This window comes from Triturus cristatus, chromosome 3_1, assembly GCF_964204655.1.
Source record: "Triturus cristatus chromosome 3_1, aTriCri1.1, whole genome shotgun sequence".
In the NCBI taxonomy this organism is placed as follows: domain Eukaryota; kingdom Metazoa; phylum Chordata; class Amphibia; order Caudata; family Salamandridae; genus Triturus; species Triturus cristatus.
This window is the reverse complement of record NC_140583.1, coordinates 633,982,893-634,002,088: the sequence shown is the minus strand read 5'-3', so window position 1 is coordinate 634,002,088 and position 19,196 is coordinate 633,982,893. Positions and strand designations below refer to the sequence as shown.

General features: G+C 46.9%; 1 protein-coding gene across 1 annotated transcript in view; it reads left to right on the top strand.

Annotated features, from left to right (window-relative positions):
• Positions 1 to 17,150, top strand: part of SMAD3 (SMAD family member 3) — a 348,680-nt gene extending 331,530 nt beyond the window's left edge. Inside the window, exon 9 of the mRNA XM_085644602.1 lies at positions 13,853 to 17,150. Coding sequence (XP_085500728.1) covers positions 13,853 to 13,976 — 124 coding nt within the window. The 3' untranslated portion in view covers positions 13,977 to 17,150. The remainder of the gene's footprint in view (positions 1 to 13,852) is intronic.
• The last annotated feature ends 2,046 nt before the right edge of the window (positions 17,151 to 19,196 follow it).

Sequence of the window (19,196 nt, the reverse complement as noted above, 5' to 3'; positions counted from 1 at the left end):
TTTGCTGCATCACAACTGCAGCATGTTTAGAATTTGGCCGCAAAAGTGATATTTATTCTGAGAATGTTCGACCAAATTGCTGATTGCTTCTAATAATTACACTAATTTCACACAACAAGAGGGTTTGAGGCAATAGACTGCCGCACTTACCAACAAAAGGTGGCCCAGGTTTGGAGCTGGATATGGTGCACAGAACCAGAAGTTCAACCCCCTCTCAACTTCTTTTTTTTTTTTTTTTTTAAACCGTTTATTGCAATCTCAAGTATATACAAGTATGGGCCTACAACCTTCCGGCCGGCCGCTAGAGTGACAGGAGCGCCTGACAAACTTACAAAAGGGCACTTGGCGTTACAGAGAAGCAAATCAGGAGACATCAACGACGTGGGCCACATGACTCGAAGCCCACAATACGGTTTCATTTTATACAAACACAACAACATAGAAAAACCACACCCGCAAGGCAACCCGCAATCGAAGGTAACCACACGTGCTCCTCAAATGAGGGACCTCGACCATCCACAGGAATCTAAAGAGGGGGAAGGGAAACAAGTCCAGGACTGGGGGAACTCTGAGCCCGGGGCTGGGGGAGGGGGTCAACTAGGGGGACGGAGCCGGTGAGGCAGCAGGCGGCAGTGGTGGCTCGCAGATACCCCCGCGGTAGGCGTTCCAGGGGCCCCATATTTTCACCCACGCCCCAGGCTTGCCCCTCGCCACATACACCACCTTTTCTCGGAACATGCACCAATCCATATGTTCTTTCCAGGCCGACACCGCCGGGGGCCGCTGGGACCCCCACAGTTGAGCGACGTCACGCTTAGCTATCATATATCCCAGAGTCACCCATCGCGTCTGCGGAACCGAGTAATCAGTTGGTTCCCACACATTCAGCAGGCATCTCCTCGCTTCAGGCAACAGTGCGACATGCGTAACCAGACGCAGGACCTCATGCACACCACGCCAGAATCGCTCCACCTTCGGGCATTCCCACAAGATATGCAAAAAGGTCGCCAAAGCACCACACCCACGCTTACACAACCCATCCTCAGCATAACCCATACGCAGAAGCCTTGGCCCCGTCATGTAAACCCGGTGGAGTATCTTAAGCTGGACGAAGCGAAGGCGAGCCGGTATGGCCACCTCCTTCGGAGAGGCCACCGCGGAAATCCAGTCTTCGTCGTCCAACTCCAGCCCGTCGGCAACCCAAGCCTCACGGAGGCCGGTCAGCAGGCCCGAGCGGTCATTGATCAATTTTTTGTAAATGAGGGAGATCGTGCTATCCGGAACGTGGCCATCCAGCACTCTATCCTCCAGGGGGGAAGACTCCGGAATGGAGGCGACGTCTGGGAAGACGGAGCCCAGCGCATGACGGACCTGCAAATACCGAAAGTATTCACTGCCCTGCAGCTGAAACTCCGTCTGCAGCGTCTCGAATGTTTTAAATCCCCCCTCTCGTCCAGAGGTCTCCCACTTTACTGATGCCAATCGTGTCCCATTGCTCGAAGCCCTTCGAGGTCCACAGGGAGCCCAACCGCTGAGGCGCATACAACGGCGACGCCCGGGTCAAACGGTCCTTCCACCCCATAGCTGCATTGGCCGCGTGCCACACCCGCACCATGACACGCGTGGGCCCCGTCAAGCGGGGATCCGGCGCGCCAGAGTAGAGTGCTCGATTGTAGTCGCCACCGGGCAGGAGCATCTTGTCCATTTCAAATGCCGGGTTCAAGGCGGGCCCATAGAGGCCGTGATTAATTGCAGCTAGCTGGGAGGCCCAGTAATACCGCTTAATGTCCGGGAGGGCAATCCCCCCGTCATACCACGGGAGCGTCAACTTCGCCAGGGCTATACGCGGCCTCCCGTCCCAGAACAGGCGGCGCTGTAGACTCTCCACCTCACGGAAGTAGCGCGCCGGGACTAGGTCCATAGTGTTCTGGAGAGCGTACAGGAAGCGCGGCAACGACATCATCTTAAACAATGCCGCCCGGCCGAGCGGCGAAAGCGGCAGACGCCGCCAGCGCGCGACGTCCTCCTTCAAGCGCTGGAGGGGGGGAAGCAAGTTTCGCTCGTAGCGGGCCTCCGGGTCCAGCGTGATATAGACACCCAGGTACCGAAACCCCTGTGAGGCAATCTGGATCGGACATCCCCGCGGGAGGACGGGAGCCTCCCCGGAAAGCACATAGACACATGATTTAGCCCAGTTGATGACAAGGCCTGAGTTACGGCCAACTTCTAATGAAAACATTTCCAAATAACTTAATTCTTAATGGTTCAGCACTCTATCAGTATCAGATAATATACCTCAGTTTAGATAAGAGTTAAGCACAACAATCCTATTATTTCACACCTACAATACTTATACTTGATAATACATAATTAGGGCTCCCAGTTTTCCGTTTTTACTGATTTGTACAGATAAATACAGACAGCAATTGATTTATTTTCCTGGCTGTATTTATTTTTAAATACAGAACAATATCGAAAACAGGTCTACTTAGGATGATTTTTTCTACTGTCAATCATGAGTGCCAGGTCAGCAGGTGTACAGATTGAGAAATGGGGGGGGGGGGGGTGAAAAAAGACAAAAGATTTCCCAATTAAGTGCAGATCTACAGTTAATTATGCTATTCTACAATACAAGTGTTTTCAGATAACGCTATTGCACCGTATACTGCTGAAACCTTTCGGACATTTAAATGAGAGTATACCTTTATCAGTCAAATGTGGAAAAATACCCATTGACGCTTCATTTATACAGAAAACACAAAATAAAAATGGATAAATACAGAAAAAAACAGCAAAAAATAAATATGGATAAATACAGACGGAAATGTTGAAAATATAAATACCGTAAAACCGGGAGCCCTATACATAATGCACAATATGCTTTCGATGTGTATACAGGAAAGTTCTTTATTCATTTTTTTTCTTTTGACAAAAGCCTTACAATAGCAACGCATTTTGTCCTACATAGACTTCTTCATGGCTCCAAATTATGGATGAATTTTACTACTACTTCTCCTTATACATAGCCATATCATCAAGACTGTCCAATTTGCATCATAATGTCCAGTATAAAGTGATCTTCAGCACTTAAGATTAATGTCCTCTAAATTTTCAGTCAATCTCACTAGTCCTTATGTGGAGTCATGTCATCAGGCAAGTTCAATATGCATCCCAATGTTCGATATAGGTTGATCTTCAGGATCTATTAATAATGTCTTCTGACTCGCTGGTCTTTGACTCAGTAACAATCCTTCGGTCATTCACGCCATTGCTTGAACTGCTGTTGTGTTCATTACCAGAACATTTATTTTATGTTTAGCGTAGTCCTCTAATAATTACATTGTGTATCCGTACTCAAAAGGGTCATTTGTGCCATACATATAAGGTTTATGGCTGAATATTGACGGTTTTTTTTCTTCTCAGAAATGTAACAAAGGTCCTTTTGTGCAACTTTGCGAGCCAGTACCAAACTATTGTTTCGTATCCCCCTACTAAAACAGAGATGGGGCCATATATTCATAGTTCAATGAACACCTTCCTGGGAAACCGTTTCATATTTTACATTTACTTGTAATCAAGATGACCCCTTACCGACACACAAGTAGCTCATGAGTATCACCACGTACCACTATTCTTATCAATATCTTCCTCTTGTTTGTATTGTGTGACTGATGTGTAGAGATGTTTACCTTTCATTTCACTCTTCAGTCCTTTCCTTTGGTGAAAAAAATGACGTGCTACCCAAGTATAGACAGATAAATTATTACCCATTGTATTCAAATTAATGAATTTCAATATATGTGTTCTCTTCTTGAATACATCTTTGCCAGAGTCAAGTTGAAGAGCTTTCATATTATTGATAAATGGCTTTCTCAGATCAACACAAATGCACCTTCAGGTTTAGTCACTTTTGGATAAATATTGTGTTATTTCAATGAGCCGATTATGTATCCTCTTACTTCACCGTCATTTAAGAAACACTGCTCCTAGACCAAACTAACAACAAAACATACAGCCAACTCAAAGCTTTTTCAAAAATGCAGAAGCACTCTACTCTTGCCCTTTCCAGTACCTATCCTGGAAAGTGATTTTTTTCGGTTGCAATAACCTCTCTCATCTGCATTTGCGAACTGCAAGCACTCGCATTAAAGGAACATTTAATTCAGATTCTTAAGCACAGGGTAGTACTAAGATCCAACCTTAAGTTCCTGGCCAAGGTGGTCTCCCTTTTCCTCTTCTGAACTTTCTGTCTTTTTTCCCTAACCAGGCTTGGTAGCAGAGGGAGAGCAGTACAATGCACTCTCATGTATTATCATGCATCACTTCGACAGGACTAAGCCTTTCCGTAGGTCAGACCAATTCTTTGTGTTCTTCAATAAGCCTCACAAACCTATATCCACAGCAGGTATTGATAGATGTATAATTAAATGCATTCAGCCCTGCTATTACAAAACCAAGACAGCTATTCCTGTTACACCCAAGGCACACAATACACGAAAAAAGGTTGCGACTGTGACTTTCCTAGGGAACATTTCCCTAGCTGACATATGTAAATCAGCCTTCTGGTCAACCCCTCAAACATTCACCAGAAACTACTGTGTGGACCTTAATTCAGAGATAACAATCATTCACAAGCTTGCCACCATTTGTAGAAGGGTACTGCTTTACAGTCTATGCAGAGCCTGTATGTCTACAGCAACACATGCTACCAACATAAAATGTTACTTCCATGTAAGCACCTGTTTGTAGCGTGTAGTACTGTAGATTGACATACTCCTACCCCACCCCGGAAGCATATGCTCTAATCTCAGATCTCTTGTCTCTACTACTAAAGTTCCTTTTGCAATACGCATGTGCATCACACTCTTTGTACTCAACACTCCATGGTAGTCTCACCCGCTGTGCAGAGAAAAACTAAGATGAAGTTGGTGCCCATGCGCATTGCCAGCTAAGTGAAGAGTCACTATATACCTTGTGGGTCGAAAAAGTTCTTCAAGAAAAAAAACTTTAAAAGCCTGAGCTTAAGACTAGATGGCTGGAGTAAACAGAGCATGAGAATCTACAGCAACACACGCTACAAACAGATACTTACAAAGTAAGTAACATTTTCCTTACTACAAACGTTGTCTTTTCTTTTAAAAAAAAAAAAAGTTTTTATTGTTTTTGCAACAAAGACAACCAACAGATATAGAATCAGACCGTATATATAGTACATTAGAAAAATCACCGTGCACAGTCAAAATTAATTCAGATAGGCCCAGGTTAGATACCTGACAATCACCAGTACCGCCCACCCTCCCCTCCACCCCCTTAGCCTCCCTAGCCATCCGAATCAGAGGATTCCTCATCAGAAAGAGGTGGTGGATCACATATGTTACCCCTATACTTGTTCCATGCTCCCCACACTCTGACCCACTTACGAGGACAACCCCGCCTGACAAAAACGGAGCGCTCAGCAAACATAGCCCTATCCATCTCGCCCTTCCATGTTGATAGCAACGGCGTCTCCACCGCTCCCCATTTTTGGGCTATGTTCCGTTTGGCCGTCATGTTCCCAAGCGTCACCCAGCCCTGCGCCTGACGATTGAGATCTGTGGGCTCCCACACATTCAAGAGACAACGCCTGGGCTCTGGCAGCAGCGACACCCCGCACACCTGTGACATCGTGCGCAGCACTCGCCTCCAGAATAGCTGGAGAACGGGACAGTCCCAGATCAGGTGATAAAAGGTGCCCTCCTCCCCGCAACCCCGCAGGCAGAAGGGGTGCGGCGTTCTACCCAGTTTATGGAGCAAGCGCCTGGTGAAATAGGAGCGGTGCAAAATACGAAGTTGCACCAGCCGCAGCCTCGAGGGTATACCCGCCTCGCGTGGCGAGGCCAGCGCCTCCCGCCAGTCTGGGTCATCAAATTCGCCGACCTCGCCAGCCCACCTCTCCCTCAATAGTCCCATAGAGTCCGGCAAATTGTTGACCAATTTACGGTACGTAAAGGACGTGGCCCTCTGAGGCATGTATTCGGTCAACAACCTGTCCTCCAGTGGGGAGGCCTCCGGAACCTGCACACCTGGGGTTAACTGCGTCGTCAGGGCATGTTTCATCTGTAGATAGAGGAACCATTCTGAGGGAGCTAGCTCGTATTGCTGTTGCAAGCGAGCGAATTGGATCACCTCCCCTTTATGTACCACGTCGCCTACCACCGAGATCCCGATGGCGTCCCAAGCATCGAAGCCCTTGCTGTCTCTCAGCCGCCCCAGTCGTTTTGTATCCCAGAGAGGCGTTAGTTTCGTCAGAACTCCCCGCCAACCCAGCCTGGCCTGCGCCGCATGCCAGAGAGACACAGTCTGTCGCAGAGGGCCGATCAGCTTCGGGGCCAACCGGGCATCATATAGTGGAGTTAGCAGATCCCTTTCACCCAGTATATCCCTATCTGCCTTAAACGCGGGGTCTGACTGGGGCGCATGGAGCCAGTGGTTGATCACCTTAAGCTGCGCCGCCCAATAATAGAGCTGGATATCTGGGAGCGCAATGCCCCCGTCGTACCATCCACAGACTAGTTTTGCTTGTGCAATGCGTGCCGGTTTGTTGCCCCAGAGAAGGTTGGAGACCTGCGCCGCCACCGCACGGAAGTAGGTCGGGGCCACCGGGTATGGAGTATTTTCCAGCACATAAAGAAACCGCGGCAGGGCCATCATTTTAAAGAGCGCCGCTCTCCCCACCAGGGTCAAGGGCAACGTTCCCCAGTGCTGCACATCTTGCCTGAGGCGGTCCAATTGAGGGCCCAAGTTGAGCCTGTAAAATTCCTGATGCTCCCGTGTAATGTGCACCCCTAGATATTTAAATGACCCCTCCGCCACCTGTATCCGGCAGCCCTCCGGCAGTCGAGGGGGGGGGCCCCGCAGCACCAGGAGGACCGACTTCGACCAGTTGATTGTATAGCCGGATGCCCGGCCAAACACCTCGCAGATGTTAAGCAACGTTAGGATAGAGCGCCTAGGGGAAGCTAAGTAGAGCAGTATGTCATCCGCGTAGAGGGAGACGCGGTCTTCCCAGCTCGGCGACCAGCGGAGGCCCCGTATCATAGGCTCCCACCGTATCCAAGTCGCGAGAGGCTCGAGCACGAGGGCGAAAAGCAGCGGCGAGAGCGGACAGCCCTGACGCGTACCCCGCCCCAGAGGGAAATCTTCCGACATATGCCTATTGGCCGCGACATGGGCCAGCGGCTTGGTGTAGAGGAGTCGGATCCAGGCACAAAATTTCGGCCCAAACCCCAGATGTGATAATACCGCGAAGAGAAAGGGCCACTCCACCATATCAAATGCCATGCGGGCATCGAGAGATAGAATGACAGCTGGTTCTTGCAACCGGTCCACTCGGGCCAGCACACCGTGTAAGCGTCTTAGATTGTGTGAGGTACTTCTCCCTGGCATGAAGCCCGCCTGGTCCGGGTGCACTATGTCAGTCAAATGAGGCGTGAGTCGGAGGGCCAGCAGTTTCGCCAGGATCTTGGCCTCTGCATTGAGCAGCGATATGGGGCGATAGGAGGCACATTGGTCCGCCGGCTTACCCGGCTTCGGTATTACCACGATGGTGGCCGTTCGTTGATCTACGGGGAGCTCCCCCACCTCCAGGCTGTGTTTGTACATATTCAACAAGTGTGGGGCCAACATCTCAGGCAGTCGTTGATATAGCTCAACCGGGACGCCGTTGGGACCCAGTGCTTTACCGGGCTGCAAAGCGGCAATGGCCACCTGTAGCTCCTCGACCGTGAGGTCGGCCTCCAGGGACTCTCTAGCCTCAGGGGAGAGCGTGGGCATCCGTAGGTCCTTGATATACGTCAGTGCCACCTCCACCGACATGGAGGAATTGGAGGAATAAATGTCATGAAAATGCCCCGCTAGGGTGTGCACTATGTCTCGCGGGTCTGACGTTTTCGACCCCTCGGCAGTGACAAGCTGCGCGATCCATCGGGCTCCGCTGTCGCGCCTGTCCAACCATGCTAATAGTCTGCCGGTTTTATCGCCTACGTCATAGACCGTGTGCCGCGAGGCCTCAAGTCGTTGTCTAACACGGTCTGTTAGGTGCTCCCTGTGCTGCACCTGAGCCAATCGCAGGTCATGTGAAGCTTCGCGGGAGGGGGTTTCGGCCTGGCGTGCCTCCGCAGTCCGGAGCGCAAGCTCCAGCGACTGCAGCTCCGCTGTCTGCATGCGCTCATATCCTGCGATGGCAGCCATTGCCTGGCCCCGCAGCACCGTCTTGTACGCCTCCCAAAGAATCGTAGGGGAGTCGACCGAAGCGGCGTTTTCGTGAAAGTAGAGTTTAGACGCTCGTGCGATGGTTTTACCAATCTTCGGGAGTCGCAGGTAGCTGGGGCGTATCGGGTATACGCGGCGGCGCATTAGGTGAGGACTATTGTAGTGCAAGAGGATCGGGGAGTGATCAGAGATGCCCCTGGGTCTAATGTCAATACTTGCAATGTTGTGAAGGCAACCGGGGGAGCCCAGAAAGTGATCAATACGGGTGAGAGTGTCGTGGACCCCGGAGTGGAACGTGTACGAGCGCGTCTCTGGGTGGTACCATCGCCAAAGATCTGTGAACCCTAGCGCCGCCGTGAAGCCCGCAAGTCGCGTCGCGCCACTGCCGCGCGTTCGAGGCGGAGACCGGTCAACGTGGTCTTTCATCACTGCATTAAAGTCACCCCCAAGTAATACCTCCCCCTCTGGTAGGGTGAGGAGAAATTCACTCAGCGCCGGGAGCGCCGCGGCATGTAACCCGGGAGGGATATAGACCGACACTACGTTGTAGAGATGTCCTTCCCATTGTATGTGGGCAGCGGCGAAACGCCCGGCCCCATCCGTATGTGTACCAAGCACGATTAAGCGGGACTGTTTGCGCAGCAAGATGCCAACCCCCCGGGACCCAGAGGTGAACTCAGAGTGCACCACCATCTTATACCCCCAGCGGTCCAGTGCTTTAGTAGCAGTGCCTGTGAGATGGGTTTCCTGAAGTAAGACCAGTGCCGGGGCACATCGTTTGATACTATGCAGGACCAGGCCTAGCTTGATTTTATCTCCTAAACCCCGAACATTCCAGGTAAGCAATGAGAGGGGCTGCACCGGGGTCCTGTCAGTGTCAGGGGCTACCTCACTAAACAAGTTTAAATTCACGGTGGGTGGGTGAAGCGACAAAGCAGGAATCGGATAGTGTTGAAGGCAACCCGGATCGTGTGTTGAGCATGTGCATGGTGTAAGTCTGAAGGCTGTGTCCTATATAACCAGAACAAAAGAACAAAACGAAAGAACATACCCCATCCCCCCGCCCCCCTCCCTGCCTCCCTGCCATACGGACTCAGAACTGCCCGCCACCCCAACTCAGCAGAGTGCTCAATCCCACGAACCCCAAACAGTACTTGCGCTTTAGGGAGCGTGGAGTCCGAGGGAGACCAGGACGTCCCCTATCCCCAGGTCCCAACGTTCATGTCCCAAAGCATCTAATGTGTGGACCACACAGCAGCAGCGGTCCCCGGAAGAAAGCCCCGAACCACCTGTCGGGAACGATATAAGCCATCACGTCAACCGGTGGGCTCCTCCTCGACCTCTTCAAGGCGCCGATCTTGTACATTAGGATCGTCTGCACTCCCGGGACGCCTTGTCCCCCGGCTGGAGCGCCGTGCACCACCAGCCTGGCGCCACCCCTCCAACCAGTCATGAGCCTCCTCTGGCGTGTCAAAGAAGAGTCTTGCCCTCCGCCGCCACACGAAGACGGGCCGGGAAGAGCATTGCATATGGAAGTTCTCTGGCCCTCAGTTTCTTCTTGACTTCCACGAAACTCCGCCGCTGCGCCGCCACCGCAGCCGTATAGTCAGGGAAGAAGGACACCGTGGAGTTCTGTAGTTTGATAGGTGGTGCCACCCGCGCCGCCTGCAGAATGGCGTCCCTGTCTCGGAAATTAAACAGGCGGGCCAGGACGGGCCTCGGAGGCGCTCCCACCTTCGGACGCCCTCCCGGTACCCTATGTGCTCGCTCCACCGAGAAAAACGCTGAGAGGCCCCGGGGCTGCAACTTGGATTTGATCAGTTCTTCGACATAGAGATCCATGGCCGGGTGCCCCTCACTTTCGGGAATCCCAATAATGCGCACATTATTGCGTCGAGAACGCCCTTCCTGGTCATCCAACCGGGCCGCCATACGCTTGTTCTCTGACTCCAACTGCGACACCCTCTGCAGAAGGCCTTTTGAGTCCTTTACCAGAGTCTCCGTTACCTGCTCCACCTCCGCAACCCTGGCGGACATTTTCTGGAAGTCCGCACGGAGCAGGGACACGTCCGTAGAAATCGTCCCCACCGTTGATTGTACCTGTGTTAAGGCCGCCATAATGTCCTCCAGTGTCACCTTCGGTGCTTCGGTGGTCGCCGCCATCTTCTCCTCGCGGCCGCTGCGGTTGGACACCGCGGGGTCTTTGGCATAGGCGAATTTATCGAGCTTGCCTTGATGGTGCCCCTTGGTCCCCTTCCCACTCATGGCGCGGATAGAAGATGCCTCTCAAAGGACCCTCCCGCAGCTCAGCGGGGAGTCGATACCCCAGGGTTCTTCAGGCCGGGCATGAACTCCTCAGGCAGCCCAGGGAGCGCGCTTCGTTTCAGGTCTTCCCCCAAGGGGTGGTGCGGATCAGCCGGGCCGGTTGCACGCCTCAGTGGGGGGCCCAGGGCAGGGTCACAGTCCGTGGTGCGTCCCACCGGTCCCCACAAGCAGCGCAGGCTCGAGGAAGCCCCCTCGGCATCCGATAGCAGCCCTCCAAGAGCGGGCGAGACCCTCCGGAGAAGTAGTGGAGCTCACGCCTCGGCCCCGGCGCCCCGGGCAGGTTCGTCGTTGCGGGCCGATCGAAGTCAGCCGATCCGATCACGCCTCTCTCACAGGAGCACTCGCCTCAGCTCCGCCCCGGCTGCCTCCGGTAGCGCCGCCGTCAGCAGTTGCGTGCGGGTCAGGCCGGTACGGTCACGCCGCGCCCGGGTTCACCCCGTCACTTGAGGCCCCGGTCGTGCACGCCGAACCAGGCCGCAAAGTTTCGGATCTCGTCGCTTCCGTCCCAGACGTCTGAGGGACTCGGGAGTTGGATCCGGGAGCGCCGCTGCGTGTCCACCTCCGTTTCTGGACCTGTGGGACCGGATCAGTGCGCGGATGAATGACGGATGAGCGGGGAGTCGATCTCTTCCCCGGAGCCCAACTAGGCTGCGGCCATCTCGCTTGGCTGCAAGCCACGCCCCCCAACGAATGTTGCCCGTTGTCTTTTCTTTGAAAGATAAATAATTAATCATGAAAGCCAAGATGTTAATTCGATTAATGCACCATGAGGAACACAGTTGATTCCTGCTATCATAATTGTAGAGGAACAGAGCACATCACGCTTCGTAGTAGTGGTTTCCATAGGTTGTTTTTAAGGGCTGTTGACCTTTTCCTCCAACATTGGCTCAAAATGGATTTATTTATAAAAATAAATGTACAATTTAAATTAGAAACAGGTTCCACCTATGGGTGCAGCAAGATTTCAGGTTGTGTCCGAGAACACATTTATCAAAATGCTAACCTGGTGAGAATATGTTTTTAAAGTTCTAGCATGCATCTTCATATAAATTCAGTCAAGTCAAGTCAAAATTAACTTTATTAGGCTGATTATAGCCATCAAAGTACAAATAACAAAACAGGACAGATCAATCTACAGACATATAATACATGGGTGTAAAGTCAGTTAAGATCCCCCGTTTTGTGATCCTTAAGACAAACATAAAAAGTAACAAGAATCATGATCTTTGTAAAGTCCTACTCATCACGAAATTCATTAACTGCCGCTCCCATAGGGAACAATAGAATAAAATGCACGCCATCGAGTTATATGATAAATCATGCAAAAATGAGCACAACTCAATGGTCCATACCAGGGAAAATGACGACATAAATAAAAAGACGACCCACCATCACATAATTAGCCCTGGGAGTAAATAAATAAATAAGATAAAATTAGCCCGACTTACACTTGTTCATATTTAGCACATACCGAAAAAAGATTTTTTACATATCATGATTCAGAACCGTGTCCACAGGACAGCTCATAAATGACCTATTACTATACCTGATTGCTCCTGTTAAGAAACTTGCTACCCCAAAGCAGACCTTAGGTGACGCTAGCATTTGTAAGTACACCAGCGCCGGCCTAACTTGTTTAAAGTTACAACCTTTAAGCAAGGGGAGGATACATTTTCTTTGCAGTGAATTGTAATATGTACAAAAAAATATTGTATGAAGAGTGTCCTGGTCCGAGAAGTTGTCACAGAGGCAGGGATTTAATGTTCCTTCTTTAAGATACCCTTTAGGGAAAGCAAGAAGCCAGGGAACCATATTCAGCCTAAATCTCGTCAAAATGAAGAGATTATATGGTTTATTTATGTAAAGTAAATATGGTTGCATCTGTTGATCCAAGCTCAGTGTGGCAAATCTTCTCACCGTAGGTTTTTTCAATTCATTCTCCTCCCTTAGTACTCTTTGTCTATCTAAAAACTGCTGCTTAAAGTCTCTAATAGCCAGTTCACCCAATGCTATGGGGCTCAAGAATAAATCGGGGCAGCCAAGGGTTTCCATCTGATCTTTAATAGATCCTATCCACGGAATGTCTAACACCTTTTCCAAGGTGAGACAGTCTTGGATGATTAATTGGTTTAGGTTTGGAGTTGATTGTTCCCAAATTCTCAGCCAACGCAATAAGGGGGCATCCGCAATCTGATCAGAAATAAAACCCGCTCCTAGTTCCTCGTGTCTATTGAAAATTGGCGTGGATGCAGGGACCGAAAGCAGTTTACGCATAAAAACGTTTTCGACCCCCTGGATTTCTCTGACATCTGTGTAACCCCAGATGACACTGCCATAAGTCGCCATAGGAACACACTTGGCATTGTAAATCTTCATAAGTGCAGGGAGTGGTTTTTATACTATTCTTTTTTCAAAGTCTAGAGTGGCCCCCGATGCTCTAGCTAATACATTCTTTTTATGTGCACGCTGCGTGCACCATGAGCGATGGTCATCAAAAAGAACCCCTAAATAGGGGTAAGCGGGGACTTTTACTAACTCAACTCTCTTACAATAGAATTTAACCTTCGCTGCCCTCTTGAACCTATGGACATGGCATGCGACTTTTTAAAATTAGTGATTAAGTCCAATGACTTCATAAAATCTATACAACTATTTAAGAGCATTTGCAGCCTCCTTGCAGTCCTGGCCACCAACACCGCATTATCAGCGTACAAAAATGCAGGAATCATTTTAGTACCGGGTCTAGGAAGTGTTTACAACAAGAAATCCGAGAATCCCCTGGCTTATTAATATAGAGGGTGAACAGCAAGGGGGCCAAAATGCACCCCTGACGGACCCCTCTTTTAACTGCCCATGAATCAGTCAGGCTGCCATCTTCATTAAAGCGCACTGCCGCTGTTGTGTTTTCATGGATGGCTGCCAGAAATGAAATCAAGTCAGCGTCTAGCCTTATATCTTGAAGGATCAAGCTTTGACCTATTGACAAGGTCAAAAGCTGAGGTTAAATCCATAAAGGCCAGATGGAGGTACCCACGTTTTGCAACTGTATACTTCCCTGTCACCAAATGGAGATTAAGGCATTGGTTCAGCGTACCTTTCCCTTGCCTAAAACCATATTGGAGATCGGAAACTATACTTGCTTGATCAAGCCACTCTGTTACACGTGCCAAGACAACTTCAGTATTTTCACAAAGATGTCTGTTTTTTTTATGACTTGTGCTTTCAGATGTATTCTTTAATCATTAACTCTACGTTTTTTACTTTTTTTTTCTTTTAGGCGTCAAACTGTGACCAGCACCCCATGCTGGATCGAACTGCATCTCAATGGACCTTTACAATGGCTAGACAAAGTTCTCACACAAATGGGTAGCCCAAACCTCCGATGCTCCAGCGAATCATAAAGGATCTTTCTTTGGGTGTGAATCATGAGCACGGGTGAAACATCTGAAACAAAACACTAGAACAATGGAAGGTGCTCACAAATGTCCTATTTACGGATTGTTGAACTTGGAGAAAATACTGATGTCAACTAGTGGCCTCTAATGGCACTTTACAAACACGAGATTAGCACTTCGGTGGCATGGATATGGGCCATTTAATTCATCAAGAGTAAAGGCGTTTGCACCAAGTAAGACAAACTCAGTATATCGTGCTGCTGGTTATCTATATAGCCTTGTCTAGATTGGTTGACTGAATCTTATGCAGAAGTGGAGATCGATCATCCAGAAGACAGGCTCACTTACTCAGGAGTCTTGATTTTTATTAGTGCATCCATCATACAGGAGGCAGCAGTGCATTTCTTTTACTAGTCACATCTTCTCAAGAATGCTTTATGCACTTCAGTCAAAATCGGGCACAGTTTTGTGCTACTTTAAAACGATGCAAAGTGCAAAGATTAGCAATTTGTTAGATTTTGTTTTGTTTAAAAGAACAGCATTAGTACCAATCCCTGTTCGAGAGGGCTGTTGATCAGGCCTTTCTTATTGACAGAGTTCTTCCTTCTTGCTCGAGAGGGCATCAGGTGTTATAGTAGTACTACACAGACTGTTTTAAGGGTTAAAGACGTCTTTTGTTGTGACTAGTACTACTGCATATCCTCCTTCAGTACTAACATCTCGTTTGCGTTTCAGAAGCAGTGTGCTACATGCAAAACTTGTTCTCGTGTTAGAATTGGCGCGATACCTTGGTGAGGCACATGGTCTGTGAAATCATTGAAAACACGTGCCAAATAAGCTTTATTGGCAGATTTTTGGGTTGCGTAGCACTACCAAGGAATAAACCTGCCAGTGTGCTGAGGAGAGATTCAACATGTCTCAGGCATTAACTCACTGGTCGTTTTGTATCAAGCAGCAGCTTTTATTTTACATCTGTTTTTAACACAACATATAAGTCGTTACGCTTTGGGCACCCTATGTAGTTCGCCTAAAAGCCATCACTTTTTTGACCAAATTTATTATTCACCATGCTTTTCCATGGCTTTGAGGAATTGTCAACATATAATTGTGTTAAGGAGAAATGCATTGTCTTGTCAAATGCTTTGTTGGCTATGGAATTTTTATAATGTATGGGCATAGTGTCCAGAAAACACTTTTAATGTAATCAATAGATTTTTAATGTGCAGTTTCTTTTTTTACTTTGTCATTAATACCGTTTGTTCATTTTATTGACAAGGTTTGTGCCAAGGATTTTTGTCCTGTTGTTGTTTATGATGGCTTGCCATTGTTTATTAATGTTTACCTGAAAGATTAGGTGTGCAGGCATTGCCCCATCAAGTCCGAAGGCGCAGCAGAGGCCGAAGATATTCTTGACACCGATAGCAAAGCCAGCCTCTGTTTTGAAGACTCCATTGGCGTCCAAATTACCTTTGGATCTAAAACTAGCCTGGGTGCCTAAGTCATCGGTGTCGAAGACCACATTGGATCCAAAGCCGGTATCTGCACCAAAGCCATCAGAGACAAAAATGCCCCGGAAGCAAAGCTCCAACGATTAGGAGCAACGCATCCTGCAACGCCTCCAAGAGGAATTGCACATGAAAAACAGTAGTATACGAACATGTCCTTTCATTTAAAACTCTGGTGGTGTAAAAAGCAGCTGCCATTGAGAATGTGACCAATAGTGGAGGAAAACAAACTGTATTTTGTGAAATCCAGCTGGTTGTACTGAACACTTTGGCAAGAAACGTATGCTCAAATGCACAGTAGGGATAAATACGTTCCATTTATCTCTGTGAGATGGGAATTACCTTCCAAGACACTCCATGAATCTGTGTCTGTATTGGCTATAAAAAGCCAGCATCCATACATAAGCTTCTGTAACATGTCTTTTGTATAACATGTGAGCTTGTAATCCAATGTATTTTTGCCTTCTCTTCTAATATGTTTTAATATTACTATGTGTATTTTATCAAGGCTCTGTGGCAGCTTTTTATAATGTGGAGTTTAAAAGCGATCATGCCTATCGATTCCAAGAACTAGGGTAATTCAAACAAGTGTGCATTTTACTGTGGTACCCCTTTTATTCACAAATCCCCACTTGGAATTAATCCCAATAGAAGTGACATGACTGACAAATCTCTGCAACGCGTATGCTGTATGCAAACAATCTAAAAGCATGACAGACTTTTTGATGCTATTGTAAAAGAAATAGATGATCGTCTGACAAACAGTATCAGGAGATTAAACAGCTGAAAGTAAAAGCTGCACCTCACAAAATCCTGATATGCTCACAGGAGCAGAACACTCAGTTGTGAGCTGCTTCCTGTAAATCACAAACATCTGATTTACGTCATGAGCATGGAAGGTTTTGAAAATTATAGTTATCATTTGTTGTTTTGGTGTGATGACAAACAAGGCAATATGGCACATTGGTACCTCTAGACATTTTTATAACTGTTCACTGTATTCAAGTCTAAGATCAACATGTGTTCTTCAACTCTTTATAACTTATGACTGGAAAATCAAAAAGCAGCTTCATAGAGTAGGCTTGTTGGTACAGATCATTAATCATTGCTGAGGCTGATGATCAAATGTAACGCAGAAGTGATGTAGAAAGCCTTGGAAATCCACATTTATAGTCTGGGGGGGTATATAGAACTCTTTTCTATCACCTGTTCTTTCCTATGATATAAGAAAATGTTTTTCTGTATTATAACTTCTATTTTCGAACCAACATTTTTCTAGTTTTGGATTACAGTAGCTCTCCCGGGGAAAATATTTAAACTTTTTCACTGCAGTTTTTAAAAGCGTCCTTAAAATATTTCTCAAACATGACGTCTCTTGTATATTTTTGTGTTTGTTAGAATATCTCCTGCTATCGGAGGAAGAATCTAAGAGCACATTTTACAGAAAATGTTGGGTGTTGTGATGGGGACTTACATATTTCCTCATGAAGACTGAAATGCCCATACCCAATTGACTGTTAGGGTCCATTTGATGTAATGACAGGAGGGTCTCTTAATATTACTATTTGGTCTACATTGTGTAGCTTGTTTACGCCTGTCTAATTGCAACTTCTTTCACTTTTGTCATTTTATTTTTGCTTATTCATTTATTTTCAGAGTAAAGTTTTTATCCTATGTTGATTGTTTCGTTTCTTTATCATTTGAGAGGTTTAAGGTTTAGTACTTACTTTATTTTTTAGCCTTGTTTCAGGTACTTTGTTGTGTTTTTCCTACCTCATTCCAAAATGGAGTTCACTCCTTTTAGATTTTGTAATTCTAAGAATAATACAGTCTGAAGCATTACTGGCTGTCTACCCCCTAACCATGACCCCGTTGTGCATAGTTGTAATCCACAAGTGTCAGAGAGATAAAAACAATGTCTCATTTTGCACTGACATTGCACGATTTTCTGGAATTGGAAGTAGAGGATCATCCTGAAACTGCTACCTTGGCTTGGTCAAGTGATATGTATTCTTCTGAAATGTACAATACCATGAAATAGTTATGGATAGAAAAGAGCCATGTTCCATGAATTAACATTTGTAGAAAAAGCATTGTGCATTTTGTGCCAAGTCACTTTTAGAGGTGAGACAATAACAATCAAAGGCCCATGAGACTCCACCCAAAAAGTTTTTTCTTTAGCAGTTTTTAAGAACAAATATACTCATGACTCAGTATTGAGTCTAAGACCCATTGTACTATTATCCTCAAAAGGGTGTCTTTTGTTAAGCTCCCGATTAATCCAGAAAATGTCTGATTTACTCCTGGACAGACGATGTTTCCATGTCTAGAGTCACCCGCCACTTTTGATATTGAGAGCAGTTTGTTGTTGGTCTTACTCTTCAAAAATGTTTGAAGAGTTTGCATTGAATCTGCGCCTCTTCAGAGTAAAAAAATGGTCCACTCCATGTTTAAAATTTTTGTGGAGGAATTGTCCCCAGCAAAGGCTGCCTTGTAATATTATTGATCTTAACACACTAAGTGGAAGTAGAGGTAATACGTTCTGTATTCCTTCACAAAACACAGGAGATCCAAAGGGTTTTCAGACACCTTAAACATTTTTACTGTGGTGAAGATTTTATGGAATCTTCCATACATAAACCAACTTGATGTTGAGATTTCAATTTGACTATGGAGAAGGAACAATGAGTGCTTAGCCCACACCCTGTTTTGTAAAGGAATATTTTCTGTCAAATTTTGTTTCCACCACAGGGACATGTTTTTGAACCCAGACTCTGTCTCTGCAGTTGAAGTTAGGAAAAGTAATACAATTGACTTCTGGGAAGGCAATGCCTATTATATTGTCAAATGCTGTTTTTCTGTGTATCTATGATAAAGGATATTGCAAAAAAATTGCCACTTTTATTTTAAATTTTGTAGTAAAGCAATCTCAAACTCTAAAATAAATGAAAAGGAGATTCTGCAATGTAATATTTTAATTAATAGTCATAAATGCTAGAATAATTCCCCCCGCGTGCGTGGCCCCGAAGCACTTTTCATAGATGTATTGTCCATTGAAACGGCATACATGGTGTTTGAGTCAATCTGTCCTTATGATGTGCAAAACCCTGTAGTAGCCTATCAGAGGCTTACAGTTTTCCTGGAAATTCAATAACAAACCTTAATGAGCAGTTTCAAGCTTGCGTTGCTGTGTCTTATATGCAAGAAAGGCAAGGAAAAAATGCAGCCTCATAGGCTTTCATTGAAAGGTGAGAAAAAAGTCCTCTCTCTTTAAGAGTCCAGGTGATTCCACTACCCATGATGCACTGTACTGCCAGTTACCTGACAAAGCTATTTCTGTTTTCCGGCTCCTGTAAGTAGGATCTCAGAGAACATGTGAGGTTTCACACCTATTATTTGACTGGATTTTGATACCAAAACTTAATTTTATCATTTTCAGTCATGTCTTTAACATCAATTTGTTGAGTAATTATTTGCTGCTTTCAGCTTGGGTATGTCTTCTTTTTTGAGGTGTCCCTCCTGTGAGAGGAAAAAAGCTGTCTTTGACCCCCACACAGTCTGTGCAATATATCTTCCAGTCTCACACTCAGTCAAGTACTGTGACAACTGTTAAAAAAAGAAAAATCCAACAGGACTTTGAAGGACCGATCAGGCATCCAACTCAGAGGAATGATGCAGGACAATAGAGTGTAGGAGAAAAGGAGGAAGAAGAAGCTATCAA